Genomic DNA, 20924 nt, shown 5'->3' with positions numbered 1-20924 from the left:
TATTTCCTAACCTGGATGAAAAAGTTCACTGCATAGACAGACACTCATTCGACTCAACTTCCTTGGGTTGACGCGCACTCTCTCACACACACACCCACGTTTGCCTACCCCCACCACACCACACAACACACACGCATACATACACATACACATACCCACCCACCCACAACCCTCAGTCATCTTAAACAATGTCCAATCAGAATTAAGATAAAAGCAGGGCAAAAACATCCAGACATTTTTGGGAGGAATTTACGGCACCTGGTATTCCCAGGCGTTCTCCCTTCCAGCAGTGGTGGAAAAAGTAACAAATGTACATACTTGAGTAAAAGTAAAGATACCTTTATAGAAAATGACTCAAGTAAAAGTGAAAGTCATCCAGTAAAATACTACTTGAGTAAAAGTCTAGAAGTATTTGGTTTTAAATATACTTAAGTATCAAAAGTAAATATAATTGATTAAATATACTAAAGTATCAAAAGTAAAAGTATAAATCCTTTCAAATTGTATAAATCCTTATAAATCCTTTCAAATTGCAAACTAGACGGCACCGTTTTTTATTTATTTTTATTACAGATAGCCGCGGGCACACTCCAACACTTTGACACCATTTACAAATGAAGCATTTGTATTTAGTGAGTCCGCCAGATCAGAGGCAGTAGGCAGTAAGGGTGTGAATTGGACAATTTTTCTGTCCTGCTAAGCATTCAAAATGTAACAAGTATTTTCAGGTGTCAGGAATGTAGTGAAGTAAAAGTTGGCAAAAAATATAAATAGTAAAGTAAAAGTACAGATACCAACAACAAAAAAACATACGTAGTACTTGAAAGTATTTTTACACCACAGCGTCCCAGTACTAACCATGCCCGACTCTGAACAGGCGTGTTCAGGGTGGTATGGCCACCAGCTTATTTTTGTTTCACCCCTTTTCACCCCGAATTAGGTTCCTTGGCTCAGGAAGAGGAGAAGGGCGAGTCACGCCTCATCCGAAACATGACCTGCCTGGCCGCCTACTTCTTATCACACTGCTCACTTAACCCGGATTTCAGCCGCACCAATGTGTCGGGGGAAACACTGTTCGACTGACAACCGGAGTCAGCTTAGAGTGGTGTCGTTTAATTGTGATGGCTTTATAGGCAGAGCTACTAAGTCTCACCCGGGTTGAGCCCGACACTTAACTATCTGTCTGGACCGCCTACAAATATAACTACTATAAAGGGATTCTTTGATTAATCAAAGGCGCCTGTCAAATCAATGAGATGCTCGGAGCTTGTTACATCATATGTGGCTCTGTACATGGCCAGAGATGGGCAGTATTTCTGTTACCTGTATTTGAAATATGTATGTGAATTACTTTTGAGTATTTTGTCATTTGTATTTCACCGGAATGAACTAGAATCCAATGTATGTTGTGACAAGATACTTTTGAAACTTTTTGAGACCTGTAATTTGTATGTTCAAAATACTTTTCTATACCATTTATTTTTATTGCAATTTTCCTTTTCACTCTACATTGGTATCAGAAGTCTGATGGCACTATGTTGTGATAAGAGTGTCAGCTAAATGACCAAAATGTAAACATTAATACTTTCAAAGCATGCTGGATATTATTCTAATGACCTCCGTCGTCGAAACAAGGCCAAATGCATGTACAGTGCATTCAGAAAGTATTCAGACCCATTGACTTTTTCCAAATTTTGTTACGTTACAGCCTTATTCTAAAAAAAATTATATAGTTTTTTTCCTCATCAATCTACACACAATACCTCATAATTGCACAGAAAAACAGGTTTTTATACATTTTTGCAAATGTATATAAAACAAAAAACTTAACTATCACATTTACATAAGTATTCAGACCCTTTAATTAGCACTTCCTTGAAGAACCTTTGGCAGTGATTACAGCCTTGAGGCTTCTTGGATATGATGCTATAAGCTTGGCACACCTGTATTTGGGGAGTTTTGCCATTTCTTCTCTGCAAATCCTCTCAAGCGCTGTCAGGTTGCATGGGGAGCTGAATGCACAGCTATTTTTTAGTCTCTCCAGAGGTGTTCGATCTGGTTCAAGCCCGGGCTCTGGCTGACACACTCAAGGACATTCAGAGACTTGTCTCGAAACTTCTCGTGCATTGTCTTGGCTGTGTGCTTAGGGTCATCGTCCTGTTGGAAGGTGAACCTTCGCCCCAGTCTGAGGTCCTGAGCGCTCTGGAGCAGGTTTTCATGAAGGATCTCTCTGTACTTTGCTTCGTTCATCTTTCCCTCGATTATGACTAGTCTACCAGTCCTTAACGCTGAAAAACATCCCCACAGCATGAAGCTGCCACCACCATGCTTCACCGTAGGGATGGTGCCAGGTTTAATCCAGACGTGACGCTTTGCATTCAAGCCAAATAGTTCAATCTTGGTTTCATCAGACCAGATAATCTTGTTTCTCATTGTCGGAGAGTCCTTTAGGTGCCTTTTGGCAAATTCCAAGCAGGCTGTCATGTGCCTTTTACTGAGGAGTGGCTTCAGTCTGGCCAATCTACCATAAAGACCTGATTGGTGGAGTGCTACAGAGATTGTTGTCCTTCTGGAAGGTTCTCCCATCTCCACAGAGGAACTCTGGAGCTCTGCCAGAATGACCATCGGGTTCGTGGCCAACACCCTTCTCCCCTGATTGCTCATTTTGGCTGGGCGGCCAGCTCTAGGAAGAGTCTTGGTGGTTCCAAACAGCTTCCATATAAGAATGATGAAGGCCACTGTGTTCTTGGAGACCTTCAATGCTGCAGACATTTTTTGGTACCATTCCCCAGATCTGGGCCTCGACACAATCCTGTCTCTGAGCTCTATGGACAATTCCTTCAACCTCATGGCTTGGTTTTTGCTCTGACATGCTCTGTCAACTGTGGGACCTTTTATAGGGGTGGCAGGTAGCCTAGTGGTTAGAGCATTGGACTAGTAACCTGAAGGCTAAAGGTCAAATTCCCGAGCTGACAAGGTAAAAATCTGTCGTTCTGCCCCTGAACAAGGCAGTTAACCCACTGTTCCTAGGCCGTCATTGAAAATAAGAATTTGTTCTTAACTGACTTGCCTAGTTAAATAAAGGTAAAATAAATATAGACAGGTGTGTTTCCAAATCATGTCCAATCAATTGAATATACCACAGGTGGACTCCAATCAAGTTGTAGAAACATTTCAAGGATGATCTATGGAAACAGGATGCACCTGAGCTGAATTTTGAGTCTCATAGCAAAGGGTCTGAATACTTATGTAAATAAGGTATATCTGTTTTTTATAAATTTGCAAACATTTCTAAAAACCTTTGTCATTATGGAGTATTGTGTGTACATTTTTTAAATACATTTTAGAATAAGGCTGTAACGTAACAAAATGTGGAAAACGTCAAAGGGTCTGAATACTTTCCGAATGCATTGTATGTAGGGCTTAAAAATGATAGAAGAGTTGACCATGGCAAATACAATATGTGGGTATGGGGCTAGGCTAATGTGTGTGTGTGGAATGTGTTATGTACTGAATTCCCTCAGATAAAGTTTGATGCAGTGTAGTCAAGTACTTAAGTAAAAAATACTTTAAATTACTACATAAGTAGTTTTTGGGGGTATCTGTACTTTACAATTTATATTTTTGACAACATTAACTTTTACTTCACTAAATTCCTAAAGAAAATCATCTACTTTTTACTCCATACATTTTCCTTGACTCCCAAAAATGTTGAATGCTTAGCAGGACCGGAAAATGGTGCAATTCACGCGCTTATCAAGAGAACATCCCTGGTCATCCCTACTGCCATCTGACGGACTCATTAAACACACATGCTTCATTTGTAAATTATGTCTGAGTGTTGGAGTGTGCCTCTGGCTATCCGTAGAAAAAACTATAAACAAAAACAATGGTGCCGCCTGGTTTGCGTAATATAAGGAATTTGAAATGATTTATACTTGTACTTTTGAAACTTAAGTATATTTGAGCAATTACATGTAATTTGATACTTAAGTAGTATTTGACTGGGTGACTTTCACTTTTATGCAAGTTATTTTCTATTACTTTTACACAAGTATGACAATTGGGTACTTTTTCCACCACTGGTTTGATGTCATTGAACCAGTTGCTACGTTGTCGTGTTATCCTTATGTTTAGCATGAGATGATTTGACATAACAGAATGTGCTTGTCGTTGCGTGTAATGTGTCAATCCTTCTATACTCTAGGTGGATGGGATCCTGTGCCTGGCTGACATCCTGACCGATGAGAACAGTGCTGAGGCGGCGAGGGCAGAGGCAGCAGCGGTGGTGGCCCAGATCACCTCGCCTCACCACACCTCCACCCAGCACTTGGGCAGCTTCTTAGAGAGCATGCAGGACATCGTCACCGCCCTCATCAGTGAGTGCATGGCTGCTGTACTTCAGGGCTTTGATATGGCCACAGGTCCTTGAGCTAGATCATTATTCATCCTGAAACACTTTAAAGGGCCCACACTTTAACACGAAAAACGAGAGAACGGCAGCTAACTTTATCCTGGGACGGGGCTGCAGAAATGCGACCACTCTCAAATTCATAGACGGAGCGATGAATGTACGGTCAAGATGAGGTTGAGATGATTTCCGGAGATAAACGTGTGCATGTGCTTCTTCCAGAGTTGTGCGAGAGTGCCTCCTGTGGTGAGGTCTTCCTCCTGGCGTCTGCTGCCCTTGCCAACATCACTTTCTTCGACAGCATGGCCTGTGAGATCCTCCTCCAGCTCAACGCCATCCACATACTCCTCCAGTCCTGCAAAGACCGCCAAAGAGTGGATACTCCCTACTCTAAAGACCAGGTAGAGGACACACTGATCCATAGCTAAAATGTGTTGAGCGTGGTCAAATCTTTGGTATAACAGGCCCTGTTGACTGTGGTCCTTTTAGGTGGTGACCATCTTGGCAAACCTCTCTGTTTTGGAGCAGTCTTCATCTGAGGTCCTGCAAGAGAAGGGTATGCAAAAAAACAACGTTTTTACCAGTATTTGATATCTCAAGTTTCAAGTGTTATTAGTAATATGTCCAGGATACACATGGTATGTACAGTTCAATGGAATGTTTACTTGCAGGTTCCTTCTCAACAATGCTACAACAATAAGAAATATTAAAATATAAGAATATGAACATAAAGTAAATGGCTCAGTAGAGTAAAATAAACATTTGAGCATAAGTATAATACAGGAAGGCACTGAATGAGGATGACTTCACAATTAATTAATCTCCACACGTGTGTTCACTGGTCATGATGGAGAAATGGATTAATATCAAAGAATGCTATCAAGATTATTGCAGATAAATGACAGAATCACACAGGACAGATAAAGGGAAAACCCCATCCATTGTATTGCAGTTATAATCCTCAAGATGGCAACGTAAACCCACATTTTTGTCATGTTGCCTGCTTCTTCAACCCTATTCGTTTTGTCGTCTGACCTGTTGTTGTTTATGTTATGTATTGAGCCCTTGCCTCTGTGTTTGTCTATTTTTTCATATTCTGTGTGTTTTGTGTCTACGTCCTCTTACGGCAGGGCCAGCCCGCCCATGAGGCAGGATTAGGCGGCCGCCTATGGTGGCAGATTGACGAGGGCGGTATTTTCCAAGTTAATTGACATAGACGCACCTCTAACAACACATAAAACCTCACATAATTCTGCCCCAAAACAATTTCTCTCAACCAGTGGCATTTGGGTCTTTGGTGAGCGCTGATGCTGCCCTGTGATAAGCAGTGCACACTTTTTATTTCATGCACGTTTCTCCGATCAAATAGCCTAAATAGAGCACAAACAGGTAAAAGTAAAATGGATAATAAGGAATGGACAATAAAGATACTCACAACTGCTGTCTAGGAGTTTCAACTCATGGACTAAATTGTCATGAATCAGTGGTTTCAAGTTTGCATCCATAAATTTTTTACGAGCTGATTATAGCGAAAAATCAAATACTTCTTCATTTCCCTCTGTGTAAACACATTGCAAATAAGCTCAGGATAACTCCTGATAAAGTTGGGTAGCTGATATTCAGAGCTTAAATAGCCAAATTGATTAGTCACAGAAATCAGGTATAATAAAGCCAATGCAACTGCCTGTTTTACAAATGGTGGGCTTACCACATGGATGGGCATTCATAACATTCCATTATGGGCTGATACCACGGACTGATGTCAACATAATTTTGCTTACTGGGACTATTCTAGATTTGCAGGGTATATATAGGAGGGCTGCAATTTTTGGCCTTGCCTATGGCGGGAGAACGGCCAATAGCGGGCATGGTCTACAGCAGTGCCCCCAAGTTTTCTGAGGCAAAAAATATGTATACATTTTTAAAATGTTGTTGTTGGGCATAAAATACTGTAAAAAACCCAGGAAATCAGCTCCAAGTGATTTTAATTTAAGAAATCTGTTCCCAAGTATTACCACACATAATAGAGACACGGGATCGTATACAAATGTTAACAAGGTCTGAAATGATTATGTTTTAGTCAAACATTATATCTGTTTGGGCTTCTTGCGGTCAATTTGCAGTCTACAAATTATTTGTAATTATGTTAATGCCCCCCGACCATCCACTCAAGGAAAAAATCTGCCCGCGGTTGAATTTAGTTAATGATCCCTGGTCTACGGCCTCTGACTGTCTGTGTTGTGTGTCTACGCCCTCTGACTGTGTGTCTGTTGTTTGCTAGGTATTGAGAGACTGCTCCAGCTGCTGAGCGAGAAGCCATCTTCCTCCAGTCCATCGGAGGGCGCGGCGTGCGAGCGGGTCCAGCAGAAAGCCGCTGTCACACTGGCCCGTCTGAGCAGAGACCCGGACGTGGCCCAAACAGCCATCCAGCTGCAAGGTATAGGCCATCGCTCTGGGGTCAAGTTTCCCCTAGGTACAGATCTAGGATTAGCTTCCCCTCCCCCAATCCTACATTTCACAATTAGTGGGGAAAATGATAAACTGATTCAATTTTAGTGTCTAGAGGCAAGTTCCCCCTACTTCATAGGCCATCGGCTTCTCTGCTACCTAAGCGTATAGCATTTAGACCACTCTTTTGGCCTTTTACTTTTTAGTTGCATTCAAGATCTCAACTGTGATGACCCCACTTTTGAGACAGTTCCCTCTAGGGAGATATCTATTTATAGAGACTGATTTACTAGAGGAAACTCTTACCTTTCAAGCCTTTTTTGGTTCTCTTAGAGCTCGATTCAATCCATATCGTGGAAGATCTGCGGTATAGCGTGATTGAAATTTAAAATCAAAGCAAATCAAATCACATTTTATTGGTCACATACACATGGTTAGCAGATGTTAATGCGAGTGTAGCGAAATGGTTATGCTTCTAGTTCCGACAGTGCAGTAGTATCTAACAAGTATTCTAACAATTCCACAACAACTACCTAATACACACAAATCTAAAGAGATTAAATAAGAATATGTACATATAAATATATGGATGAGCGATGGCCAAGTGGCATAGGCAAGATGCAATAGATGTTATAAGATACAGTATATACATATGAGATGAGTAATGTATTGTGGCAGACGGCAGGGAGATATTGTGGCAGACGGCAGGGAGCGGTGAGGGGAGTGGTGATTGAAGGGAAATAACTTGCAGCCCGCTGGCTCCACCCCCGAGCCGTATATGGACTTCCTGCCCCAACGAGGCGAGCCTGTGAATTATTAAGCCAGGGAGTGCTTAGGGATAAAAGAGGAAGCGGCCTGCACAAAGGGGCAGAGAATGGAGAGGAAAGCGTATGTTATGAAGAGTGGGGGAAGAGTGGGGGAAGAGTGGGAGAAGCTGCGCAGTCTCTCAGCAGTCTCTCGGCAGTCTCTCGTCCCAAACCCAGTAGGTTTATACTGAAGCTGATGACATCGAGGCTTACCTCCAAGCCTTCGAGAGGACGGCAGCTAGGGAGAAATGGCCCCATGAGCAATGGGCCATCCGGCTAGCACCCTTCCAGTCAGGCGTGGCACAGAAGACCATCAGGATCTGGCGGCTGACCAGGAGACGCATTACGAGGGGCTGAAAAAGGAAATCATGCGCCGGTATGGTTACACCCTGATTAGCAGGGCACAAAGATTCCATGATTGATCTACAGCATTCCCCCGATCATAAATGCATGATCTAATTAGACTGGCCAAGAGCTGGCTAACTGCTGAACCACTGACGCTCACGACCATTGAGAAAGTGGTCAGATACATTTCTATGCTTTCTCCTGTTCAAAGCCAAAAAGTTAGCAAGCCAAGCTAACCTGCAGAGCGCAGATCAGCTGGTGGAACTGTTGAAAGGACAACAGGTGGCTTTGGAGTTCCTGCACAGCGGACAATCACAGGAGGCGGAACCCTCCACCTGCCTGAAGGAGTGGAGGACCACGCCGAGACCCCGGCCAAGGATGGAGGGGACAACAACAGCCAGCTCCCCGAGACGACGCCCTTCCTGGACAGCAGGAAATGTCCTTTGGCCTCAGGGACAACGGCAAAGGGACAACACACGGGGCCAGTGGGAGTCGTCCCGAACCTGCCTGTGCCGGTCCTTATTGGGAGGGATTTCCCAATAAGGAAAAATACTGGTCCGTCTCCGGACCAGTATGTCCGGAGACGTGAGGAACTGAGGGAACCAAAAGCCGGAGAGGTGGGAGGGAGGGACGCCAGAAGGAGGCATGCCCAGATGTGTGGATTCCAGGAAGTGGACCCCCAGGCGTCAACAGAACCCTTCTCGGAGGGCGACTCGGGTGAAGCCAGACTGGAGGGTGAGGTGGCGAGTCTGGAAGACATGTTCCCGATGGACCATGAGGATGGCGCCAGAGCCCGCTTCTCTAGCGGTTCGGCACGGCCCAACTGGAGGATCCCAACTTGGCCAGCACTCTTTAGCAGGTGACCGTGGTGAACAGAAAACACATGGAGGTGGTAAATCAAATCACCTACCCCCATTTTTCAATAAAGAAGTTGCTATATCAGGTTGTGAAGAATGATGAATGTATGGAGTTGTTGTTGGTGCCCCATCCCTTTGTACTATCTGTCCTGCAGTTGGCGCAGTCCCACCTTCTTGGGGCTCACCTAGGTGTGGAGAAAACCTTAGACAGGATCAAGGCACGATTTTACTGGCTGGGGGTGAAGAGAGCAGTGGAAGATTACTGCCGCAGTTACCCAAAGTGCCAGCGAGTGGCGACTAAACCCCACTTCCGATGCTCCTTTCATTCCCCTACCCATTATTTCAGTCCGTTTTCAGCAGGATCGCAATGGATCTCGGGGGACCTCTACCCAAGAGCAACCGAAGGCACCAATACATCCTAGTGATTCTGGAATATGCCACCAGGAACCCGGAAGCCATTCCCCTGCGCACCATGGCCACCAAGGGAATCGCACGTGAGTTGGTTACACTGTTCTCCCGAGTAGGCATCCCCGATGAGATATTGACCGAACAGGGCACCCCGTTCATGTCGCGAATCATGAAGGATCTATGCAAACTAATGAAAATAACCCAGTTGCGCACCTCAGTGTATCACCAGCAGACCGAAGGGTTGGTGGAACAATTCAATCGAACCCTGAAGCAGATGCAAAAGAAGGTGATGGAGGCAGACAGAAAGAATTGGGACCAGCTGCTACCCTACCTGATGTTCTCGATCCAGAAGTGCCCCAAGCTTCAACAGGATTCTCTCCCTTCGAACTGCTGTACGGGAGACGAGCCCGAGGACTGCTGGACGTGGCTAAAGAAGCCTGGGAACAGCAACCGTCGCCCCACCAAACCATGGTGGAGCACGTGGAGGACATGAGAGACGGGATGGCAACCCTGTGGCCCCTGGTACAGGAACACATGCTGGAGGGCCCAGGAGGCCCAAGTGCGGGGGCACAACGAAGGGACTTCCAGCCAGGAGACAAAGTCTTGATGTTGGTCTCCACCTCAGAATGTAAGTTTTTGGCCCAATGGAACAGGCCATACGAAGTCCTTGACAAGGTGGGTGAAGTTAACTATAGGGTCAGACAGCGGGGACGTAGACATCTGACCCAGATTTACCATGTGAATTTGCTAAAGAAATAGAATGCATGTGATGTACTCTATTTCCCCGAAGAAGGCTACCACAGAGACCAAGTCGGGGGAGGTGCCACTGGGGGAGCAGCTGAACCAAACACAGAAGCAGGAGCTGAGGGAGTTGGTCGGCCCGAACCAGGATGCGTTCTCCAGTGAACCAGGACACACCGATCTGGTAAAGCACAGCATCCTCCCTGAACCCGGGAAAAAGGTGAAGTTGCGACCCTACCGAATACCGGAAGCAAGGAGAGAGGCTGTCAAGACTGAGGTAAAAAGAATGTTGAAAGCTGATATAATCGAATAGTGAGTGGTGCAGCCCCATAGTGTTGGTGCCGAAACCAGATGGCACCATTCACTTTTGTAATGATTTTAGAAAGGTAAATAAACTCTCAAAGTTCGACACCTACCCCATGCCCCAAATGTATGAATTAATCGAATGGCTAGGGACCGTCCGCTTTATCAGCATGCTCGACCTGACGAAGGGTTATTGGTAGGAGCCCTTTGCGCTCAAGGCACGGGAGAAAACTGCTTTCGCCACCCCTGACGGGCTGTTCCATTACAAGAAGCTGCCCTTTGGGCTGCACGGGGCCCCAGCCACCTTCCAGAGGTTGATGGACCGGATTCTCCGTCCCCATCGTGAGTACGCGGCAGCCTACATCGATGATATTGTGATCCATGGGAGCAAGTGGGAGACACATCTAAACTAGGCGAGCGCGGTACTGCAGGCCTTACGGGAGGCGGGGCTAACAACACCCCAAATAAATGTTGGCTCGGCCTGCCGGAGGCTGAGTACTTGGGGTACACAAAATTGGGAGGGGATGTCAAACCCCAGGTGAAGAAAGTAGAGGCGATTCGGGACTGGCCCCGCGCCCTCACCAAGAAGCAGGTACGCCCGTTTGTGGGGTTGACTAGTTACTACTGGAGACTTATTCCCCACTTTGCCTCCCTAGCCAGCCCCCTGACAGATCTGACCAGGAGCCGTCTGCCCGCCCAGGTGACGTGGACAGAGGAGACGGAGAAAGCCTTCAAGGACCTAAAGGGAGCTCTGTGTTCTGGACCTGTGCTGGTGACCCCGGACTTCTCCAAACCACTGGAGGTACAGACCAATGCATCCGAAACAGGGGTGGGTGCCATCCTATCACAGCTACAAGAAGGTGAGGAACACCCAGTCATGTACATTAGCCAGAAGCTGTTGCCGTGGGAACAAAGATATTCCATTGTGGAGAAAGAATGTCTAGCGATCAAGTGGGCACCTGGTGAAGCTGAAATATTACTTATTGGGACGGCACTTCACCCTCGTAACGGACCATGCACCACTAGTTTGGATGTTACAGAATAAGAACACCCCCTGGTTCCTATCCTTACAGCCCTTCGCTTTCTCTGTCGTACACTGATCAGCCGCAGCCCATGGATATGCCGATGCCCTCTCCAGAAGGGATGCTCTAGGGAGCTGGACCACCCCTCCATCCCGGAGCTGGGGGAGGGGGGGCAAGGAGTGATGATTGAAAGGAGATACCTTGCTTGCTGGCTCCACCACCCGAGCCTTATATGGACTTCCTGCCCCAACGAGGTGAGCCTGTGGATCATTAAGCCAGGGAGTGCTTGCGGATAAAGGGGCAGAGGATGGGAGAGGGTGTGAGAAGAGATAACTAGCTGTCTGATTACCCCCACTGTGTACCGAACCGGTTTGGCTGAGGACCCGAGTTTTAGGATTACCCCTGAAGAATGGAACGGACCACGAGAACGGACTGTGGACTGTGAAATGGTTGGTGAATTCTGCCCTTTTTCCCAAGGGGCCAAACTCCCCATTTGCATTCTAGTTGTGCTCCTTGTGCGTGTTTGGTTATTGAACTTGGTGACGTGGACACCCCACACCCTTGAACCTGCTACAATATGTAAACATTATTAAAATGTCATTATTTAAAGTGACTAGTGATCCATTTATTAAAGTGGCCAATGATTTGAGTATGTATGTAGGCAGCAGCCACTCAATGTTAATGATGGCTGTTTTAACCCTCTGATGATCTTAAGATAGAAGCTGTTTTTCCAGTCTCTCGGTCCCAGCTTTGATGCACATGTACTGATCTAGCCTTCTGGATGGTAGCGGGGTGAACAGGCAGTGGCTCGGGTGGTTGTTGTCCTTGATGATCTTTTTGGCCTTCCTGTGACATCGGGTGCTGTAGGTGTCCTGGAGGGCAGGTAGTTTGCCCCCAGTGATGCGTTGTGCAGACCGTACCACCCTCTGGAGAGCCTTGCGGTTGAGGGCGGTGCAGTTGCCGTACCAGGCGGTGATACAGCCCAACAGGATGCTCTCAATTGTGCATCTGTAAAAGTTTCAGGTTTTTAGATGACAAGCCAACTTTCTTCAACCTCCTGAGGTTGAAGAAGCCCTGTTGCACCTTCTTCACCACACTGTCTGTGTGGGTGGACCATTTCAGTTTGTCTGATGTGTATGCCGAGAAATTTCAAGCTTTTCACCTTCTCCACTACTGTCCCGTCGATGTGGATAGGAGGGTGCTCCCTCTGCTGTTTCCTTAAGTCCACAATCATCTCCTTTGTTTTGTTGAGTGAGTGGTTGCTTTCCTGACACCACACTCCGAGTGCCCTCACCACCTCCCTGTAGGCTGTCTCGTCGTTGTTGGTAATCAAGCCCACTACTGTTGTGTGTGTGTCTGTGTATGTGTGTGGTCTGCAAATTTGATGATTGAGTTGGAGGCGTGCATGGCCACACAGTCATGGGTGAACAGGGAGTACAGGAGGGGGCTGAGCACGCACCCTTGTGGGGCCCCAAGTAATGTTTATGGAGGCTGCATTAAGGTTAAACGCTTAATCCGAAATGACCTTAAATTTGAATCGCGCTATACCGTGGATCTTCGGTGATATGGACTGTATCCAGCCCTAAATCACAGTAATCAAAGGAACATTATGTAGAACAATCAGCAACACAATTGCTTAACTAACCATGGTCTTCCATTTCTCCAGCTGTTCCTCGACTAATCGAACTGTGTCGCTCACCAGCAGAGAGGAACAACAGCGACTCTGTACTGGTTGCATGTCTGGTATGTACTAGATCTTTGAGTATGTGTTAGTATGAATGTCTGTGTACAATAGTTATATTCTCGAGAATGTGTTTGAACGTGTATTGTATGTACGTTTTTAAAGCCTCTGCTATGTATTTTTCCCATACACCTGTACTGCACTCTGAAGTAATATCTTTCCAGGGCATAGTGCATAAGTGTACCTAATTACTTAGATGTAAGTAATGAGAGGGTGATGTCCATGGGGCAAAGTTGAAAGACACCGCAGTCCTTGCATCTGAATCAGTCTTCTCATTATAAGGAGATCCCACTATGTAGCCGGGTATGCTTAAATAGGCACATATCATACATATTCCTGTTCATCCTTTATCATTCAGTCAGCCTGCTCATAAGGCCAGATCACAGGCTAGATAAAGAACTCTTTAGATCTGTGTATAAGAGTCATAGGCTTAATTAAGACTGCTGGATGGCTCTTGCACATAAGGGCTCTCTCCTTCACTGTTTTACAGTGTTTGCTATAATCAAGTCAATTTAATAGGATAATTTTTTTGCGCTGTCGCCAGGGGTAAAATGGAGATATTGTAGGTCTTGAACCAGTCTTCAAAGAGGGTTGGCTTTCAGAGATAACGTTGTTAACTGTAAATGTGATATTCCCCTGCTGCAGAACTGGAATTTTGTTTCATACTCCCATGCTCCCTCTGTTTTATTACAGAATACTGAAGCAGTCATGCACTGCAGAGTCGGTCAATCCTCAGCCCATCAGCAAGTAGCTGAAGTATTTAGTGTCTTCGGAAAGTATTCAGACCCCTTGACATTTTCCACATTTTGTTAGGTTACAGCCTTTTCCCTCATCAATCTACACACAATACTCCATAATGACAAAGCAAAAACTGGTTTTTTGAAATGTTTGCTAATATCACATTTACATAGGTATTCAGACCCTTTACTCAGTATGACGGTACAAGCTTGGCACACCTGTATTTGGGGAGTTTCTCCCATTCTTCTCTGCAGATGCTCTCAAGCTCTGTCAGTTTGGATGGGGAGCGTTGCTGCACAGCTATTTTCAGGTCTGTCCAGAGATGTTTGATCGGGGGCAAGTCCGGGCTCTGGCTGGGCCACTCAAGGACATTCAGAGACTTGTCCTGAAGCCACTCCTGTGTTGTCTTGACTGTGTGCTTAGGGTCGTTGTCCTGTTGGAAGGTGAACCTTCGCCCTAGTCTGAGGTCCTGAGCGCACTGGAGCAGGTTTTCATCAAGGATCTCTCGGTACTTTGCTCCGTTCATCTTTGCCTCCATCCTGACTAGTCTCCCAGTCCCAGCCGCTGAAAAACATCCCCACAGCATAATGCAGGGATGGTGCCAGGTTTCCTCCAGATGTGACACTTAGCATTCAGGCCAAAGAGTAAGATCTTGCTTTTATCAGAGAATCTTGTTTCTCATGGTCTGAGAGTCTTTACACAGAACCCAAACCGGCTGCGCGCGTGCGCCATCGTGCATAAATGTTTTTTGTCCCCCCCACACCAAACGCAATCACGACACACAGGTTAAAATATCAAAACAAATTCTGAACCAATTACATTAATTTGGGGACAGGTCGAAAAGCATTAAACATGTATGGCAATTTATCTAGCTAGCTTGCACTTGCTGGCTAATTTGTCCTTTTTAGCTAGCTTGCTGTTGCTAGATCATTTGTCCTGGGATATAAACATTGAGTTGTTATTTTACCTGAAATGCCCAAGGTCCTCTACAATTAGTCCACACATAAAACGGTCAACCGAATCGTTTCTAGTCATCTCGCTTCCTTCCAGGCCTTTTCTTCTCTTGACTTTATATTGCGATTGGCAACTTTCATAAATTAGGTGCATTACCGCCACTGACCTCGTTCGTCTTCAGTCACCCACGTCGGTATAACCAATGAAATTCTATTCTATTTTATTTTAGCCCTTGGAAACGCAGACGCTCGTTGGCAGTGTTGATGCAATTGAATAACATGGATTTCTACATTTATTTTGCAACGCTCGCGGTGTGGTCAGCCTATTAGGTGCCTTTTGGCAAACTACAACCAGGCTGTCATGTGCCTTTTTACTAACGAGTGGCTTCCGTTTGGCAACTCTACCATAAAGACCTGATTGGTGGAGTGCTCCCATCTCGACAGAGGAACTCTAGAGCTCTGTCAGGATGACCATAGGGTTCTTGGTCACCTCCCTGACCAAGGCCCTTCTTCCCTGATTGCTCAGTTTTGGTACCCTCCCCCAGAACTGTGCCTCGACACAATCCTGTCTCGGAGCACTAAGGACAATTCCTTTGACCTCTTGGCTTGGTTTTTGCTCTGACATAACTTTATATAGACAGGTGTGTGTGTGTGTGCCTTTCCAAATAATGTCCAATCAATTGAATTTACCACAGGTGGACTCCAGTCAAGTTGTAGAAACATCTCAAGGATGATCAATAGAAACGGGATGCACCTGAGCTCAATTTTGAGTCTCATAGCAAAGTGTCTGAATACTTATGTAAATACGTGTTTTTTTAATTTATATACAGTATATATATGTGCCAAAAATTCTGAACCTGTTTTTGCTTTGTCGTTATGGGGTATTGTGTAGATTGCTGATGTTTTTTCTTTTATTTAATCCATTTTTAAAATAAGGCTGTAACAACAAAATGTGGAAAAACTCATCGGGTCAGAAATCCTTCAGAAGGCACTGTATATCTGCGAATCAGCAATATCTAGCTCTATAGTCTATTGCTCTACAGGTAACTGCCAAAATAAAGGAAACACTTGAGTAAATGATGGATACAAAGTATATTGAAAGCAGGTGCTTCCACACAGGTGTGGTTCCTGAGTTAATTGAGCAATTAAACCATCCCATCATGCTTAGGGCCATGTATAAATATGCCCATTATTTTGGCTACCATTGCTAGAAGAAGAGATCTGTGACTTTGAAAGAGGGGTCTTAAAAGAGCATAGCGGGTTTAAAGGATGTGTGTCTCAGTCACCAGATCTCAACCCAATTGAACACTTACGGGAGGTTCTGGAGCGGTGCCTGAGACAGCGTTTTCTACCACCATCAACAAAACAACAAATTATGTAATTTCTCGTGGAAGAATGGTGTCGCATCCCTCCAATAGAGTTCCAGACACTTGTAAACTCTATGCCAAGGCGCATTGAAGCTGTTCTGGCGGCTCGTGGTGGCCCAACGCTCATTTTGTTAGTTACCTGTATATTTATAATGACCAATCTTATTTTATGCTATGTCATGTGCTATAGTGCTGTCGCTGGAATAGATGTTGAGTGTCTTCACTGATCCATTCCTCTCCTTGTGCTTTGCAGGCTGCCCTGAGGAGGCTGGCGGCGGGGTGTCCAGACAGCATCGAGGCCACCGACCACCAGCAGCTGATCAAGCCCAGACTGGTGGACTCTTTCCTGCTGTGCTCCAACATGGAAGAGAGCTTTGTATAGGAAGATCCAGAGCAGAGGGGTTGGGTGCTCAGCAGTGGAGGCTGCTGAGGGGAGGTCGCCTCATAATAATGTCTGGAATGGAGTAAATGGAATGGTCTCAAACACATGTGTTTGACTCCGTTCCGGACATTATTATGAGTCGTCATCCCTTCAGCAGCCTCCACTGGTGCACAGGTACTGGGGGAGTCGCAGTGAGCTTTTGTTTCAGCCTGAGACACAGACAAAGGAAGGGTTGATGAAATCATTCCCTCTATCCCAAAGCACGCCTTGACTGTTTACTAAAAAAATCTGAGCATGAACGGAATTGCCGTTAGTCATTTCAGAACTTCCATTCTCAGAGTACAAAACACCAAAATTCGAGGACAAGCTGGTAAGCTAAAATAATGTACATGATGGAAGCATTCATGAATTATTACCAAAATCTCCTTAGTGTTTTTAACACCCACAGTGTACATATGGGACCGTCATTATTAAACCAAGTGTTAAAAAGTTAGTGGGTGTTGGAAATTTACAAAGTTACCCATAATGAATCAAGAGCTGTTTTTAAAGTGTTAGGCTCCTAACACTGTGGGTGCTAGAAATGAAATTCAAAGTGACAGATAATGAACCAAGAACACTTTAAAGGTAGACTCAGCGATATGACGAAGAAGCAGAACGAAAACAGCGTTGAAGCGCAAGGCTCAACTTCTCCACTGTTTTGGTGCCCTGTCTACCACACTGAACAACCTGAAAGCGAACCTGTGCAGAAACTGTGTGACTGTATAGTCCTGCATCTTGCTCATCTCAATATCTGAGGTGCTGCTCGTTGCAACATAATTTCACTGAGTCTACCTTTTTAAAGTGTCAGGCTCCCAACACACTGTAGGTGTTGGAAATGAACAGCTTGTTGGTCAGTTCCTTCATCATTTTAAATCAGTCAGTTTGTCAAAGATTTCACTGACTGTCTATTTTACATCTTGCCAGCTGCCAATTTAATGGGTTGTTAATATATTAGAAATTACTATTGTGCTCTGTTACTTTCGGATAAGAATTTGTATAATGAGTTTGTGGCACAAACAGTATATTGTCAAGGTATTTGATTACATGATCTAATTAAACCTCCCTTGTTCAGAGGAGTTAATGAAATAGGTTACTGGTTGGAGCGGAAGACGACTCCTGAAGTAGGTTTGTCTGGCAACAAAGTTCTTTGAAATTGATCATATTGTATTTTACAATCTCGCCTTGGATCTCAAACATTGTATTTGCTACTAAGAAACACAAATGGATCGTAAAACACAATATCTGCAGTGAAACTGTTTAAAAAAAGATATATATTTAAAAAAATAAATGACATTGTATAGCATGCATATACTGTAATAAAGGGAGCATATCTTATAACGGAATGTTGTGTTTGTTTGTCACTGTCAAGACAAGTATCCATTCAGAAACTGACTCCATTGAAACTCGGCTTCACTACTGTGCTAATGTGACCAGAAAAAGCTATGAAGAACAAGAGTAACATGGCACGCCAAAGGTAGAACTTGGCTCATCAAAGCGAGACCATGTCACAGGAGATGACTGTTCAATTATCAATGATGCCTTATATCCCTTCATAAGGCCTAATGAGGACCCAAGGTCCGTGGCCACGCCTCTCCCACGAGAGCTGCTACACTGCCAGACATACATCTCCAAGGAACAATGCTCAAATTTGTTTCTTTATCACTAACAAAGATGACGTCGTCCCCACAGTGACCGTACATACATACCCCAACCAGAAGCCATGGATTACAGGCAGCATCCGCACTGAGCTAAAGGCTAGAGCTGCCGATTTCAAGGAGCAGGACTCTAACCCGGAAGCTTATAAGAAATCCCGCTTTGCCCGCCGCCGAATCATCAAACAGGCACAGCATCAATACAGGACTAAGATCGAATCGTACTACAGCGGCTTTGACGCTTATCAGATGTGGCAGGGCTTGCGAACTATTACAGACTACAAAGGGAAGCACAGCTGAGAGCTGCTCAGTGACACGAGCCTACCAGACGAGCTAAATTACTTCTATGCTCGCTTCGAGGCAAATAACACAGAAACATGGCAGAATCGTGGTGTAACGTTACGGATTCAAATAACCCATGAAATGTCAGAATACAACTAGGGATTATATTAATTCTAGGTATAATAGATTGAAGCTAGTATAAACTGGTGATCGTCTCTTATGGGAACATGTAGCACAAATCTATTGCTTCATGCTAATGCTAGCTAGGTAGATTTTGACGTTTTGGTAGGGGCGCGTCAGTTTTAGCTAGGTGGCTGTCACTGGCTAGAAATCGTGTGCATGGTGTACTGATTCAAAGAAACCATCAGATGAAATTTCAGAATATAATTCATTATATGGCTAATAGATTGAAGTTAGTATCAATTGCAGATCTCATTTTATGAAAGTAGGTAGCATTGTTAGTGTCAAGGGTTGCGTCAATCGAATCTGGTATCAGGATAAAATGTGATTCAGAGTCACCGAATATACTTTAAGTATTTTTACTTAACATAAGCGATAAATGGTAAATGCAATTTTCGTATATACGGGTTCACTGTATCACCACGCAGGGTAAAGCAGAGAACTGACTGAAATAGTACAGACATCTTCTTTTATACTGTGACAGAGGTAGTTCCAACTTTAGAGTTGGCCTGTCACAGTAGAGGCTTAGCGTGGTTTAAACTTGCTAGCCTATCGGTGGTGCCCAGGCTGGTCCCAGCCGCACAGCACACATGATCCAGATATCCGGAAGTGTTTGTTGTGAAGTTTGAGCTGAGTTGTCGGTGGCTACACATTCCTCAGTTCCTGTTTTCTTGTTATTCAGCATTTTTCCATCTTGTCTCAACCTTCTGGTTTGCACAGTCGACACCCTAGATTAACAACAGCTTTTCTGCAGTCACGCTATGTTTTGTGATTAACATGTCCTATTTCTATAAGGCATATATTTTTGTTAAAAAGAGAACAAAACCATCCTTCACATTAGTCTATGCTCGTTAGCTAGCTTAGCTTGCTAGCTAGCTAATTAATTTTGATCTCAGATCTACTTAGCTAGCTAGTTCTTACCAGTGTCTGGATGTCGGCGTTTCAGAGCAAGTTCAACCATCATTTTCCCCTGGGAATGCTGTGCCATGGTGTTGTATCCCTAGATTAGCAATGTATGTGTGTGTAGCTGTCAGTCAGTGTCATACAGGTTCGATTGCATCACTATCAGAATAAAATGGTATGAAACCAAGGTAAAACGCAGTAACTGCAGCCAAGGGCAGGTTGAAACCAAGCTAAAAGACAGTAAGTTCAGTTACTGCCATTTACCTTGGTTTGACAGTAACTTTTTGCAGTTACTGCTAATACAACCCCCATTTTATCCAAAACACAATACAATAGAGGCAGGATACTTGTCCACATGATTAAGCATCTATTTAATGTAACAAAAATGACAACTCATTTTCGACCAAATGAGCAGTTACTGCCTTTTTGCTTGGGAGGGCAGTATGTATAAGGCCATGCACATTGTATACCAAATTCTTATCCCCATAGAGCTGGCAAAGTGCTCTACAAAAGACACCAGCAAAGTTTTTAGCAGTCACACATCTGAACACATAGGGAATGACTAGCAAGAATTGATATTGCAACTGAAAGGAGCATGAAATTATTGTACACCGGTGCACTCGAAACATTGTACAGCACAACTGGCCCAGTGTATAACAAAAATTGTCTGAATTCCGTAGCCTTCCACCTGTGTCTTTCAGCAACAGCCCTAGGCTTTCTTGCAAACTCAGAGGGAGTATAGGTTTTTAGAGAAAGTAGATTCTGAGACAAGTGAGTAACCCTTTGAGATGATAACCGGCATTGAAGTGGACCAGTGCTGCCACTCCATAGCTCTAACAGTTTTCTTGTCACTCCAAGACATACAAGGTGCATGTAGTCATGGGAAAATGCTCCTATCAGTTCTTAAGGCACATTTAGTCTCAGGAAAGGTCATCCTACTGTACCTTGAAAATGCAAACCATATGCTGTACATTTATCACACCCAGCATAGCCCGTGTGTGACTTGATGCCTTTGATGAAAGCCTGTGCAGGGGCATCGCACATTACTGAACTAATTGTAATGAAGAGTTGTTTCCCTATAAACATAAAGCCAGAGTGTAATTGTTTTGCTTCTTCCACTAAATCTTTTAGATACTCTGCCAATGAATTTGGTTTCTTAATGTTAAATCCTTGCATTAGTCCCAGTATGGGCCACAGCTGCATAGAATAACTTTTGAAAAGAGGAAGCCCATCAAAATTGAGTTGTAATTTCAACATGTACCTATTTGGGAGTTTCTGCCAAAGTTTGTCAAGCGTGCCAGATAGAGAATACCAAAGTTTAAAAAAGTGCAGCCAGCAACCTTGTT

At 44.5% G+C, this 20924-nt stretch overlaps 1 protein-coding gene across 1 annotated transcript in view; it reads left to right on the top strand.

Annotated features, from left to right (window-relative positions):
• Window positions 1-16592, top strand: part of LOC120066119 (protein inscuteable homolog) — a 28056-nt gene extending 11464 nt beyond the window's left edge. Inside the window, exons 6-11 of the mRNA XM_039017245.1 lie at window positions 4208-4379; window positions 4634-4812; window positions 4901-4967; window positions 6693-6848; window positions 13008-13084; window positions 16394-16592. Coding sequence (XP_038873173.1) covers window positions 4208-4379; window positions 4634-4812; window positions 4901-4967; window positions 6693-6848; window positions 13008-13084; window positions 16394-16522 — 780 coding nt within the window. The 3' untranslated portion in view covers window positions 16523-16592. The remainder of the gene's footprint in view (window positions 1-4207; window positions 4380-4633; window positions 4813-4900; window positions 4968-6692; window positions 6849-13007; window positions 13085-16393) is intronic.
• Window positions 16593-20924: the final 4332 nt, after the last annotated feature.

The sequence above is a fragment of the Salvelinus namaycush genome, chromosome 21, assembly GCF_016432855.1.
Source record: "Salvelinus namaycush isolate Seneca chromosome 21, SaNama_1.0, whole genome shotgun sequence".
Lineage (NCBI taxonomy): Eukaryota > Metazoa > Chordata > Actinopteri > Salmoniformes > Salmonidae > Salvelinus > Salvelinus namaycush.
The sequence above is the reverse complement of the archived record's forward strand: the minus strand, read 5'-3'. Positions and strand labels throughout refer to the sequence as shown.